At 36.5% G+C, this 14,987-nt stretch overlaps 1 protein-coding gene across 2 annotated transcripts; it reads left to right on the top strand.

The window, feature by feature from the left end:
- The first annotated feature begins 508 nt into the window (after positions 1 to 508).
- On the top strand, positions 509 to 14,098 carry LOC103970687 (bifunctional dethiobiotin synthetase/7,8-diamino-pelargonic acid aminotransferase, mitochondrial). Of its 2 annotated transcripts, XM_009384567.3 has the most exons (14): positions 509 to 1,343; positions 2,984 to 3,154; positions 4,606 to 4,867; positions 5,104 to 5,187; positions 7,255 to 7,375; positions 7,501 to 7,649; positions 9,090 to 9,184; positions 9,809 to 9,924; positions 10,002 to 10,148; positions 11,422 to 11,555; positions 11,629 to 11,760; positions 11,914 to 12,048; positions 12,781 to 12,893; positions 13,416 to 14,098. In XM_009384567.3, exons 1-14 carry the CDS (start codon positions 571 to 573, stop codon positions 13,600 to 13,602), a joined length of 2,619 nt encoding a protein of 872 aa, XP_009382842.2. In that variant the 5' UTR covers positions 509 to 570; the 3' UTR covers positions 13,603 to 14,098. The 2 variants fall into 2 exon arrangements, with proteins under 2 accessions (XP_009382842.2, XP_064945630.1); XM_065089558.1 differs by lacking the exon at positions 10,002 to 10,148.
- Positions 14,099 to 14,987: the final 889 nt, after the last annotated feature.

Below are 14,987 nucleotides of genomic sequence, written 5' to 3'. Positions count from 1 at the left end.
AATGATAACGAGCGACATCGATAATAAGTGGCATCGTCTCTTACCACCTACGTTAAGCATCAATGGGTCATGTCAATAGCAAGCAGAGAACTTTAAAGGGGGGCAACGAGTGACTCCAAAGTGAGTGGAGTTGGTAGCAATGACATTGATGGGAAGACATCAACAACAACGAGGATGAAATTGCATGTTATAGGGAAAAAAAATACTAATAAGTTATAAATAGTAAAATAATATTTTATTATTTTTAAGGAGATCATCAATAACAAGATATTATCAATAGTAAAAAGGGACCTTAATTGTAAACTTCATAACAAAAGTTCTCAAAATTAGATTATAAATAGTAAGATCACAAATAAAAATATCCTTAAATGAGACATACAATAAGCATATTATAATAGATTGTATATGCAACAAGCATATCACAACAGATTAGTTATTTTCAAACTTTACAAGGATATATTTCTATAATGCCACTCCACTTTTTCCGTTTAAACCCAGAACAAGTTATCAGAACTCGAGCAGCTCACGACCTACTCAGCGAGTCCCTCCCCTACGCCGCCGGCGACGCGGATGGCTCCCCTCCTCCGTGCGACCTCTTTTCCCCGCCACAGCCGCCTTCGTCATCTCCGTTTCCCGCTCCTCCTTCTGCTCCCATCCAGATCCCTCCGCTCCGCCGCACCCGTCGCCGCTCCCGGCCTCGACCTGACGAACCCTACTTACGTCGTCTGGGGCTGCAACACTGGCGTCGGGAAAACCCTCGTCTCCGCCGGCCTCGCTGCCTCCGTCCTCTCCCCCTGCTCCACCGATCCCTCCGCTTTCCTCTACCTGAAGCCGGTCCAGACCGGCTTCCCCCGCGACTCCGACTCCCGCTTCGTCTGCCGGAAGGTTTCCGCTCTCTTCCGCCGCTACGAGGGTGGCTCCCTCTCTGGGCTTCTCGCCTCAGACCACGTCCTGAACGCGTCGAGAGCTGCCGCCGGGGAGTTGCTCGGAGGTAGGCTTGAGCAACCGGATGAGGCGGAGGAGGGTGGCGCGGCGTCGAGAGGACTCTGCATGTATGAGGAGACGCGCACAGGGATGGGGGAGGCGAAGGAGGGCGAATCGAAATTGGTTTGCAAGACGTTGTTTGGATGGAAGGAGGGGATTTCGCCACACCTTGCAGTAAAGAGAGAGGGCATGCCGGTGGAAGACTCATCCTTGAGGGAGTTGCTGGGAAGATGTTTGGGGCTTTCTCTGGGGGGAGGAGGAGGTGATGGAGGTAAGAAGCGGATTTGGAGAGTGATCGAGACCGCGGGGGGTGTGGCGAGCCCTGGGCCTTCGGGAACTCTTCAGTGCGATTTGTATAGGTATGCCTGACGCCCTTGTCATATGCTTATTATATCAGGTGTTGGTTGATAAACTTCAACTATGAATTCTGATTGGTAAGTGTTTTTCTTGATGTCTTTCATAAAGGGCCAGGATTTGGCTACATAGAGTACTTATCATAGGCTCTGATACTAATATCAAGTAGGAAATGACATTTGATATGAAATGAAGCCTAGAAGAAGTAGGTTTCATGATTCTTATTTGTGTAATTCTTGTTTCTGACTTGATCTGCTAGTGACTTCAAGTATCTTGTCATACATGCAAGCCACATAGTGAATCAGTTGAATTTGCACGATAAAATCTAAATCCAACTAATTTGAACTCTAATTAAAGGTTTTTTTAAACATATATTGTAAATCTCAATTAAGGGTATTATTATAATAATAGATAATCAAAATCAATTCTTGATATTCTTTAAACATCAGAATTTAAAAGAACTGAATCCATTTCTATTTTGTTCCAAATAATGTGTAAATATTTCATCCTCAGTGTCTGTGAATGAAATGATGTTTCATTTGATCTTAACTATCAAATATCATTTTTATAAATGACCATGTCTCACAGAAGAAGACATGTTTATTCAATTTTTTGGTGGAAAGTGGAGAGTCTACTTATTTTTGGGAATGGATGCGAGGGAATAACATTTTCTCATTAATTAAAGCTGATTTTAGCAAAGTTTGTTTGCATTTCTGTTTTTGATGTGATTACACTGATTTTTTTTACCAAAAAATATTTTGTACCTGGACAAATTGCATGCTTCGTCATCATTATCATCTTTAGCGTGTTCAGCTTTTCTTTGCAGATTTTGCAAGAAAACAATTGCATGAAACTGATTGAAGAATTAGTAAAGATAAAAAAGAAATATAAAGTAAGGAAACAAGAAGGTAATTGCAGATGAAATTATTTGTATTAAGATTTTTGTTGAATAAAAAATATTATTTTTTAGTTAAACTTTCCTTTAAAGGATTGCAGATGAAATTATGCCAAAGGTAAAACAAGAAGGTAATTGATCTGGGTGCAATTCATTTCCTTTTTTATTAGTCTATTATCATTCTTTTTTGTCATAAGATTGTTTATCATCAAAGTAAAACATTTAGCCTTAAATTAGCTTGCAAACTTTAATATCAGGTTTTCCTTTGTCTAGTATATTGTATTCAGAGTTGATCTCATGGCTGTACCTGAGTACAGAAGACCCAATTGAAGCATTTTTTCAGATAGAAGATTGCTGCATTAACAATGGTAAAACAGTATGCTCCTGCCCGAAGGCTGCCTGACTATTGCACATGGAAGACATAAGAAAATATTTCTCTAGCCTGTTTAAGCTTATCAGTGTTTATCTTGTTACTTAATGTGATATATTTTGGAGTAAGCCCGTTTGCTAATAATCAGACCTTATTATTTAAAATCATGAAGCTTTTTTTTTTTTTTTTGGGTTCTTGTTGAATTTGGTCATCATGTGTTCTCAAGACAAAGATTGTCCCTTTGATTTTGATCACCTTGATATATATATATATATATATATATATATATATATCCTGTGAAACAACTATGTTCTTTGACTATTGTCTTCCATGTTGAGTGTAGCAGTTTACCTTTTTCTTATACCTGTAATTTGCACCAGGCCTTTCAGGTTACCTTCAATTCTTGTTGGAGATGGCCGTCTTGGTGGTATATCGGCAACTATAGCTGCATATGAGAGTTTAACTTCTAGAGGATATGATGTTGTAGCCATTATCTTGGAGGATCAAGGCCTATCTAATGAGGTGTCCTTGCAGTCATACTTAAGAAGCAGGTACTAGTATGCTTTAAGTACATGGTATTATATTATATTTTACAAATGATTGCTGAAGTAAAATTTTTATATTTTTAAATTTACCAAACATTACAACATCATGACTTTACAAACTTCAAGCCTAACCACAACACTGGGAGTGGTCCAGTAAATCCTTCTTGCAATGAGCTTTTTGACATCCCAGATAACCAAGTAATTCTTCAGTGTATAAGCTGGAAAGTTATTTGTGTTTTGCTCTCTATTAGGGTTGGGAATCTTGTAAGAGCTTGTCTGGTCAACATGATCCAACCTGGACCCAACTCTTTAAAGATGACCTGGTGGGTTCATGGGTCAGGTTTAGGTCAAGAGATCTTGACTTGTTGGCTGGTCTAGTCAGATTCAGATCAACCATATTTTCCACTGATGATATGTTCAACCTAACTTGATTCGACCCACCCTTGTTTTGCCAGAAGACAATGGAAAACATACCTTGACCCACCAATCTGACCCATTTTGCTCTGACTCGACCTGGTTAGGTCTAGGTCAAGAAATTTTGACCTATCGGCAGGTTTGACCAGTTTCTGGTCTGCCCTATGTGCCTTATATCCTATATCTTAATCCGACCCATTTCAACCCGTGGTAAATCAAGCTGTCTTTATATTACAATTATTGATCCCGAAAGTCTCCAATACTCTTGGGCAACCATATATTTGCAACAGTTCCCTTCCTTCAAACACTACTTCAATCCCCTTCCTTGAAACACTACTTGCTGAATCCTCTCTACATGGTTTGTGGGACTGAATTCAGTAAGATTTGGAGGTCCATACGTAAAGGTCTGTCAGGTACTGCTATGGGATCTTGTATTTTGTGGAGGATTTATTGACACACCCTTGCAATGTGATTGGCTGACAAGTATTTACTGGTCTACCCATGGACTGGTATGGTACTACTAAATAGGGTGGCAATCTTTCCTTCTCTACTCCTCTGTTCCTCTTATGGAATCAAACTTCACAAAGAGAACACAATCTATGCACTCTGGACTCATCTATCAAAAACTAATATCATTTGAGTCCTCCAAAGAAACCTACATACTTCTTTAAGACTGCTATTTCTACCAGATCTTGGCATATCTTTGCAAGCAAAATAAAAGCCATCTTATCCACATGATAACATCTGTTTTAGGAAATTGATGTCTCCCTGTGATATGTGATTGTAGCCTGGAATTATCCGTAGACCTAAATAATATTCTACCTAATGATATTTGACCATTATGTTTCATTAGTTGTACAATTCCACTAAATGTCAGTTTGTAGCAGGACCAGTATTGTATCCTGTTGAATGGAATACATCATTCATGTCATAGGCATGAACTTAATAAGCTTTTCTTTGTGCTTAATTTAATATATTATGAGTTTGTTGTATTGTTATGTTTTTCTAAATCCACCCTAACATTGCCTTTCATCTTGATAAAGGTTACCTGTGCTTGTACTGCCACCAATTCCTGGAGATCCACTAAACAACCTGCTGGATTGGTTTTATGAATCTAGGCAAACTTTTAGTTCCGTTCAGGACATCATGCTGTCTGCTCATATAAAAAGGATTCAGAGATTACATGATATGCCAAGAAAGGCAGGCAGCCTTTTCTGGTGGCCATTCACTCAGCACAAACTAGTTCCTGAAAAGATGGTTACTGTAATTGACTCACGCTGTGGTGAGAATTTTGCTATTCACAAGGTTTGTGTAAAATTGTTCTAGTTAGTCTACATGTGAGCTATTGGCTGGATATACTTCTCAATCATTATATGCAAATGTTTCTAACAAGTTTTCACAAATTACTGTATGAGGTGATGTATGCATAGTCTTTCTCTTTTTTTCAAAATCAATGATAAATTTGGGAAATATTATTTACTACCTTCTTTTCTTTTCTTTTCAGTTAAGGTAGTTCTGAAACATTCCCTTTTCTTGTATAGGTTTTGAATGACCAAGAGATGATCATTCCACAGTTTGATGCATGTGGAAGTTGGTGGACTCAAGGGCCTGATTCTACCTTGCAGGTCAGTAGTATAACATGTAACTTGCTCACATGTAATAATGTCAAAGATAATCTACCAATATTTATGGGGCCTATCACCCATTGAGTGACTTCATATCATGATGACATGTAAAGGCCGATGAAGTAATTACCATTGGTGGAACTGCTGTTTTCCCTTTTAATTATGCTTTCATTAGCTCCTTGAAATCATTGGCCAATTGACATGCTACTAATTTCCAATTTAATCATTAATGGCATGTTTTGAATAAAGTTGTTTTTTTATAGAAAAAACTACTTTGCATTGAACCAGCGGAATACAAACATCCATTCTTGGACAATAGCCCATTTATTGTCGTAAATTTTATGGTGGCTATAACATGCTAGTCTTGTACTTAATTTGGAACAGTTTCCTTTACTTTATCATTTTATGTTACGTCGACCAAATAAAATCTTAAATACGACAAACTAATATAACTCAAAAAATTTTAGGATCCTAATTCTCCTTTTTTTAAAGTATTGGAATCTGATTATGGTGGGAATGAAAACTTGGTTGAACCCATGTTCTGGAGATTCATCTTTCTTCTGTATTCGTGTTTATGTTTGTTCCTGTCTCATGTGCCTTTTGCGAGCAATATAACTTCCTTGCTTGCAAAGTGTTGCTGAGCATGATGCTAGCTTTTGCAAGCAATAACTGTCTTTTGCAAGCAATATGACAATAGGATTTGTGAAAAATCCTACGACTTCCATAAAAAAATGAATTAACATCCTTTGCACTCACACTTAAAACTCTTAACCAGATGTAAAGAATATTTGCCATCACATCATCAGCGTTTGATCCATCTTGCAGAAACTACCAAATTGATGCTCCATCCTCGCTATATCCGGTGGCTTCCACTGGATGGTTCTTGATTCATCCATATCCCTAAGCTTCTCACTTTGATGTTCAATTTGAACAAATTTCGTGAAGGAACAATAGGATTTGTGAATAAATCTGACCATTTCCATAAAAAAATTGAATTAACATCCTTGGCTCTCACACTTAAAACTCTTAACCAGATGTAAAGAACCATTGGCCATCACATCAACAGCATCTGATCCATCTTGGAGAAACTACCAGATTGATACTCCATCCTAATAGTCAAAAATTGATTCAAGTTCCATGACAGTAATTCAACAATTGCTCGAGGTCCTTCTATAGAAGAGCTCTGTTGTGGAGGAAAGGGTTAGAAAGGATATGAGGGAATAATTTATGGTATAATTTTGCTCATTTAGATCGTACATCAGTTTCAATTCTTACTGTTAGCAAGAATTTGACTTCCAGCAGTATAAACCTGTCTTGGCTAGCATAAGAATTAGATGTGCTTTCTGGTATGATCTGCTGTTTCAGCAACAGGGTAAAGAAAAGACTAAACAAAGCATAACATCATCTTCAGATATATGAGAGAGAAATGAGGAAAGTGAAAGAAAAGATACTCATATGATATTAAATCCGAAAAATAACAACAAAAAGATGCAAGCATTTCTGGGTGATGAAGGTGGCCTTTGTCACCATCATCTCCAACCAATTTGCTCCCTGGTGCTGTCTCGAATTCACATGCTCCAGCTTTTGGGGAGATGGAAAGAGTTATCCTTTTGCTTGAAAGAAGAGGAAAGTATTGAGGCTGAAGTAAACAATTTTTCTTCTTTGTTTCATTGGCACATTCCAATTAAATTTGTTTTCATATAGAGAATGCTTACTTCACTTCAGCTCAGTTCAACTAGTATCTTGTTGGCTCTTAAAAGTTTTGAAAATTAAAAACTTGGTTGGTATGATGGGACAGTTGTGATTGAACGAAATAACACCAGGCTATTGATGTTAGATAAGATTATCAGATTGCTTTAAAGTGGATAATTAATTGCTTAATGTACACAAACTGCTTATTTCATTTTCAAAGCTATTTGCATCACTTGGTTTCTAGGGTGACCACTACGCTGTGCCAATTGCTAAACAAATTGTGAAATGTGGTTGTATGAACGTTTTTAAGTGAAAAAGGAAGTATACAGCTTAATTGTTTTGGATAAATATTGTCTGTTGCTTAGGTGGTTTCAGATTGAACTTGTGAAAGATATTGGTTATTCTGCTGCAAGATATGGGCATGTGATGTTTCCTGAGAATGTCTATGAACCTGCATTGCAATGTGCTGAACTTTTGCTCGATGGAGTTGGCAAAGGTGTGATATCTACTTTTTAGTTCCTTTGGTTGCCAAATTAGAACTTTTTAACAGTTAAAGTAAATGGCTCTCAGAGAAGCTTAGTTGATTTGCAGTCTTGCATTTTTGTCTTTTTGTATTTACAGGATGGGCATCTCGAACTTTCTTTTCTGACAATGGATCTACGGCAGTTGAAATTGCACTGAAGATGGCATTCCGTAAGTACATGTCTGATCATGGGATCCATGCTGATTTTCACAAGCTGGGGCCAAAAGGAAGCTGTATTGAGCTCAGGGTATATTCTTCTGTTTGGTGTATACATTCTTTAACTGTTCATTGCATGATTGTCAGATTTATTAAAGATTTATGGTGTTTTCCTTAAAAAAGTAGTTGATCTCTATACAGAAAATTGTTAGATGTGTAGAATATCATGTTTCCATTATTGCGTCACTCAAGGCTTATAATTTAATTAGGAGTAGGTACTATTATTAGCCTAGGACTACACTTTGTTTCTGAAGCAAAGATAAGCGCAACCTAGTGTATAAAATTTTGATCTCTATCTATTTTATACCATGTACCTATGATAAGGATGAAGAGAATTTTTCTGTGCATTTGGAAATAAATGATCGCTAGTGGTTTCTTCTCTTTAGAAAGTAAACATTAGACCATTCTCAAATTTAATTTTATAGCTAGCAGTGCTATAAAGGAAATTTTGGGCAATAAATTTGCAGATTGATATTAGAAAAGTACCTTCTAAGTTAATATTTTTTTGATAATGTGTGTGGTATGTTCATGCTTGTCATTATTGTGTAACAAAATGTGATAATGAAATGATGATGAACATATAAATAGAGAAACTTTATTGATTTGTAGTTTGTACAATACAAATGGTATGCTTCAGAATTAGTAAGAGAAACAGCAGTCTTATAGGTTTTCCTTGTACTGCTATATAGTAATGGAACATTAGATGCAGGCCAGTAAATGTTGCTCGAATATAGAGGCTTATATTTCTTCTAGGCCAAAAAAAAAGGTTGTGATTGCATGCAGTGCCAATAGACAGAAACAGAAATTATTTATGTAAGTGTGACTGGAAAATTGTTAATGTTGACTACGTGGTTTATCATCTTTGTTTTATCTTTGGTGTTAAATAATGTATTGTTGACTATGTAAGTATGCACTCTAATTAGTTAAAAAAATATTGCCATCTTTTTGAACTTATGTCCTGACATTTATGAGGATGAGCCTTGGTCAGCATTTGCTTGTTCACAACCTGGATGAGGAGGTCTGAATCATGTAATTGGTTTCTCTGATTGCAAGTGTAAGATTGAATACATCGATCCTTCCAAGAACCCTATTAGTGAGTCTTGTGCACTGGATTAACCTTACAAGATAATATTAACCTTTGATATAGATGTCTAGATAGTTTTTTACATTTTCCCACCATGCCCTGTGCCGGTAACATTTCAGTATGGTATAGTACAGGTTCCATGTGGAATGGTACAGACCAACAATATCCTAAAGGAAATATTGGTACTTGGCACATACTTGGCGTTGCAGGGAGCTCTGTGCTGACACTGATTTGGTGTGATGAACTTTCTGAAACTCATAAAAAAATCATCAAAGAGGGATGGCATGACTAGTTGTTTTCCTTGTCTTTGTACAGCTGATAATCCTCAATGGTTTGTTTTATTAGCAATCAAACCCAAGTTTTGTCTTTTTCATTTTCTTTATGCAGGTCCTTGCTCTCAGTGGATCTTATCATGGGGATACATTAGGTGCTATGGAAGCACAAGCTCCATCATCATATACAAGTTTTATTCAACAGCCATGGTATCAACTTCTAGCCATGTGTGTAGTTCATGTGTTTATAAAATAAAGCAATCATATAATCTCATTTTCCTGTCGTCAGGGTATATAGCTGTTCTGAAGCAGGTTCTGTTATTGATAGAAACTTCAATAATAATGGGTGCTTTCTTGGTCCAGTATTTTTATCGCTGAGAAAGATTTTGTTTTGTTATCGAATCATATAGACAAAATAAGCTCCTCTGGCATACACATTCAATAAAAATAAAATTTTGCTATGTCTAAGAGAGTTACAAATTTTTTGCATGTTTGAATTCAGCATGCCATGTTAAATATTATGTTCCTTCTCTGATATTTGTATTGTTCTTTGAGTTAGATGATGTTTGGTCAACTGTACATAGTGATCCAAAAACCATACCTGTGGGAAGATGAACCTAATTATAATCTGTGTACCAACATAACTGTGGAACATGCTGGAGTGCAACCTGTACTAATTTCATTTATTTACTGGAAATAAAAAAGTTTGTGTAATAAAGCTTTTAACCAATAATGTTGCTTTGTTGGAGATGTTATAATAGACAAATTCAGTATATTACCTGTAATATGGTGATTTTGCCCCTTTCCCCCTGATTTTCTCTCCTTGATTTGCAGGTATTCAGGAAGAGGCCTTTTTCTGGATCCTCCGGAATGTTTTATTTCTAATGAGATCTGGAGTCTTTCCCTACCTGATTGCCTACGGACTAATCATCTGAAGCCGGAAGATACAAGTAAGAGCATCATGCTTCATTTGGTACTTCTATTTGATTTTTATTTGTATCACATAATTATTATTTACATATTACAGGATTTAGCTCGTGTGCTGAATTGTTTTGTCCGAGCAGGGACACTTCAGCTGTTGCTAAAAATTATGCTAATTATATATCAAAGCAATTATCTGATTTTGCTGCATCTAGCCGCTCCATACAGGTTGGAGCATTAACTATAGAGCCAGGCAAGTGTAGTTTATCATTTGTGCTTCATCTTGATTTTGTATCTAGTGAAAATTTGGTCAGACGACAGTAGTTCAGAAGTAATTTATCTATGAGCTAATGAAAACTTTGTTACAATTGAAGCTATTAGAAGGTATCTGTTTTACTTTCTTTGAATGTCCACTATCCTTTATATTCAATTAAAAGCTTGAAATGGAAATATGTTTCTGCACTTGGATAACACCAGGAATGTTTGGTGCTTACAAAAATCTGTTATCAAATTAAAGTAAGTTTTCCTTTACCCTTGTTATGACCTCAAGCAAATTTCTCACAGGTCCTATCTCAGATTAGTTTTGGTAGACACAATTTTACCCATGTTATGCCCTCAAGTGATGAATCATCAATTCTCATGAGGTTGACAGATCATAATAAACAGGATAAAATCTATTTCGTTTTTCACACATGTTCCAGTTCATCATACAGTGACATACCTTATCTTAGATGTATGTTGAGCTTAATTAAAAATAGTGCTGGCTAATAAGAATAATATAAACATCTTTGTGCTATGGTTTTCTATTAACTACTCATTCAGGACCTTGAATTTTGGTGCCTGTGAAACAAGTCAGTTACTCTGACTAAAATGTCCTCAAGCCAGAAGATGCAACAATAACCAGAAGCTGAAATGAAGCCAAGAAAGAACCTTTGTTTTACACTAGGTTCGGTTCTGCTTTGATTTGTTTCTGTGATCCTTCCTGAGTTTGATTCAATCGCACAGGATCAGTTTTGAAAACTGGCTTTTCGTGATTCCGACAGTAAGTTCCATGATTGCTGTTGTACTGTTTGCGACTTCAAATGGTAACATTTTGAGATAGAGCAAGCCTCTCTCCTTTACAAGTATTTTGCTCCCCGTATAGACTTTCTATGCATCCTGAGAATATTGGACTTAGAGAGTACTACCTTTTGAAGTACAATAAAATTTAATAAATTTGAGTTCAGTCCGACCTATTACTTAAGCATGTGCTGGAAATGATTTTATAGCAGTTGATGTTAAAAAGGGAATTAATTTCTTAAACATAAAAGAAAATAAATAATACAAAGAAAATATTTTGTCTACGTTCTCGACACACTTGTTATTGCATTTAGGAAACTATGAACAAATCTCCTGTGTTTTCCATGGCTGGTTATTCCTAATTAGATTGTGGAAGTGCAAATTGTGTTGCATATTTTTGCAGTATCACATCTTGTTCTTCATTAATATAATTTTATTTTGTTAAAAAAGATTTAACTTGTTTGCAGTTATACAAGGTGCTGGTGGAATGCACTTGGTTGATCCACTTTTTCAGCGGATTCTTGTTTGGGAGTGTCAATCTCGTAAAATTCCTGTTATATTTGATGAAGTGTTCTCAGGGTTTTGGCGGCTTGGGAGAGAGGTAAAACAATGGGGTAAACCCACTTATTGTACATGTTTAAACTGTTTGACGATTGTTTCTGTTTATCTTGCAGTCTGCTGCTGAACTTTTAGGTTGTCAGCCAGATGTGGCATGCTTTGGTAAATTGCTGACTGGAGGAGTTGTACCACTGGCTGTAACTTTAGCAACAGAATCTGTTTTCGAAGCATTTCAAGGTGACTCGAAGGTATTTGACTTCACTGTTAAGTTGCATAGAACTAGTTTCTATTATAATGATAGCTACTAGATCCTGGATTCATTTCACTGACATGATTGTGTGTTTGCCTAAAAGAATATTCTCCTTATCTAAGATGCTCCAATTTCTGTTCTCTTGTTACAGCTATTGGCTCTTTTACATGGTCACTCCTATTCTGCTCATGCTGTGGGTTGCGCATCAGCTGCAAAAGCTATCCGATGGTTCAAAGATCCCAATACTAATGCAAATTTTGACATCGAACGAAAGATGCTAAAAGAGGTATATTGTTCTTGTTACATAACATTAATGAATAATAAGCATTGACTATATTGCTTTAAGATTTATCCAAATTGAAACAACCTTAATATCTTGATCATCAGCATGATCTTGATTGTCTTCTGAAAGCTACAACATCAGATTCCTTCTAATTGATCATGTCACTTGCTGACAAACAGAGAGATTCTAAGATCACATTCATAGAAGTGATAGACCAGTGATGTGCTGGTTTGAAATGCAACGACCACCAATAATTAGACATCTATCTCTATACCAAGAATAAGTGAATCTAAGATATGAGAAAAAGGATATCCATCTGAGTGGAATCAGGCATATGTGAGTAATTATACTTGCAATATGTAGTAGATGCACTCCTCGACGCAGGCCATAATTGGCCAATAACATGGCCTTTGTGCTCTTGTAAGGGGATTTCTTATAGAATCACAAACAAAATACTACATATTTATGATATGCAAAATTGCTTGTTCCTTTGGACGTTAAACACCACCAACGAATAAGATTATTGAAGCTCTCATACCACATCTTTCTTTCGTGATTTTATCTGATCTACAATCTATTGCTAATATGCTAATAGTTTCTGAGCTTTAACATGTTCCAATTTCTTTAGTATAATAATAGCTCACATTGTAGAGAGCTTTTTCAAGCAGGACTTGGATGGTGAATCAAGTAACTTTTTGATCTTCTGTAATGTTTTTTCATGTGCTACAATTGCAGCTATGGGACGTGAAACTTGTTCATGGATTGTCATCTCTTCCTGCAGTCCAAAGAGTAGTAGTGCTGGGAACTCTTCTTGCTGTTGAACTCAAAGCAGATGGCTGTGATACAGGGTATGTTTGTACATACAGATGTATTCTATTTGTCTACTATAAAGTTTGTAGTGAAAAAAAAAAACTCTATTGCAAATGACAGGCAGATAATATGTTGACATGTGGAGGTGTAATGTCTCCGCCCAATAAAATAATTTTCAAATTGCTTCTGACCCTTGAAGGAGACATTCTATTGCTTATTCATGTTTGTCTATATTGCATGCATCTATTTCTCTTATATCAGTATATTTTGTCATTAGTCTTATAGGTGGATCATGGTCATTCTAATATTTTTCTAAACACCTATTTCATATCATTCATCAGACAAATGAAATACACCAAGTTTCATTATTATGCTATGTGCCTACTATGTTGTGACACTTTCAGTGAATTACTTCCTGCTCCTGTTGACTATCCCTATCGATGGAGCTCTGATTATAGTGATAATTTGATAATATCTAAACAAAAACACCATAGACAGGATATTCTGGAATTAATGCATTTCTTTCTGGCAGCTAACTGATGGATCCAACTTCTGTGCAGATATGCATCATTATACACAAGTTCTCTGGTCCAACAGCTTCGTGCTGATGGTCTTTACATAAGACCTCTTGGGAATGTCATTTACCTAATGTGCAGTCCATGTACATCGCCTCATTTCTGCAGTCAACAACTATGCAAATTACATCAGAGAATATACGAATTCAGCGAACGTCGGAGAAAAGAATGATAATATGACAACAAAATGGACTGAAGATGGTATTATCATGGTTAAGTAGTGCCCTGAAACAGATGTCTTCTCTGTCGGACAACTGACCCACTGACCATATATGCTGCATAATACCGATGAACCTCTTCCCTTCGGAGTTTGACACTATGTTTACTTCGGAACTTCATCTCTAGATTGAGCTATTTTCTATGAGCAAACACATGATATATGCAGTTATTGGAGTCCTTTATTAGACTGGTTCTTTGATTTCTACATTGTATAAATGTTACTAAGCACCTGAGCTTTTATATTTTTCTTTACGGTTGTCCTGGAATTCAGCATCAAGGGAACAAAATTTCATCTGATGCCAAAATTCGGTGTGAAACTTGCTCTGGTGCAGTGAACGCTGTTGAAGTTGAAGCTGTTGTATGATGGATGGATCAGTCAGTGAGTCATCAGACTCGAATTGTGTCCATATTAGTATCTGACGCCAAGTTGAAGTTGAATTTGCCCGTTCTTTGTGAGACTACTGGTTTATCAAACGGCCCCATCTTTTTGGGAAAGGAAGCCATCCTTTCAGATGCTGGGGGCCTTGCTTTGTCTTCGCATGTGACACGGGGAATTATGGGGTAAAAAAGACGGGTTTCATAGTGTGATGATGTGATTCGTACGATAAGATTCTGTACGTAAAAGGGTTCTTTTGTTTATTTATCGGTTTATTATGCCATATATCAAACATGATCGTTGGTTTACCAATAAGTTCGAGCGTTTGATTAATGTTCATTTGATAATGCGATGAGTAACAATTTGGATACGGTAGATCATGACAATATTAGAGTTAAGTTTTTCACCGTTGATTTTGAAGTCCAAAGGATTGTTATGAATTTAGTTAGAATTACTTAAATTGTTATGAATTTAGTTAGAATTACTTAAATTGTTATGAATTTAGTTGGAATTACTTAAGAATTGTCATAGATTTAGTTGGAATTGTTTAAGTCATGAAAAGACATATTTATGTTATTCATCACTAAAAGGTCATCCTAGTTGTAATCTTGCTCAGGTTTGGAAGGATCTGTAAAAGAGTAAATTGATTAGTTTGAAAGTGATCGACGGATAAGACCTAACGTCTTGCTCGGTGTACAAGAGAGGAAGGATAAAACAAGGACTTTATAAAGCAAACAAACAATCACAAATCAACAAATAATTGTTCATTGGGTGTCAAGCGCGATGGTAAGTTCTTATAAGCTTAACATGCGAACTTGTGAATCTAATCAATGCTCAATACTACCCCAAACTTCTATATAGCCTTATGCCACTCAAGTGGTTTCAGGGTGCTAAGATGGTTGACGTTTCGCACTGCACAACAACCTATAAAAAACGGGCCATGGCATACGAAAATTAGGCCA

The sequence above is a fragment of the Musa acuminata genome, chromosome BXJ1-11, assembly GCF_036884655.1.
Source record: "Musa acuminata AAA Group cultivar baxijiao chromosome BXJ1-11, Cavendish_Baxijiao_AAA, whole genome shotgun sequence".
In the NCBI taxonomy this organism is placed as follows: domain Eukaryota; kingdom Viridiplantae; phylum Streptophyta; class Magnoliopsida; order Zingiberales; family Musaceae; genus Musa; species Musa acuminata.
Note: the sequence above shows the minus strand (reverse complement) of the source record. Positions and strands in the feature narration are given on the sequence as shown.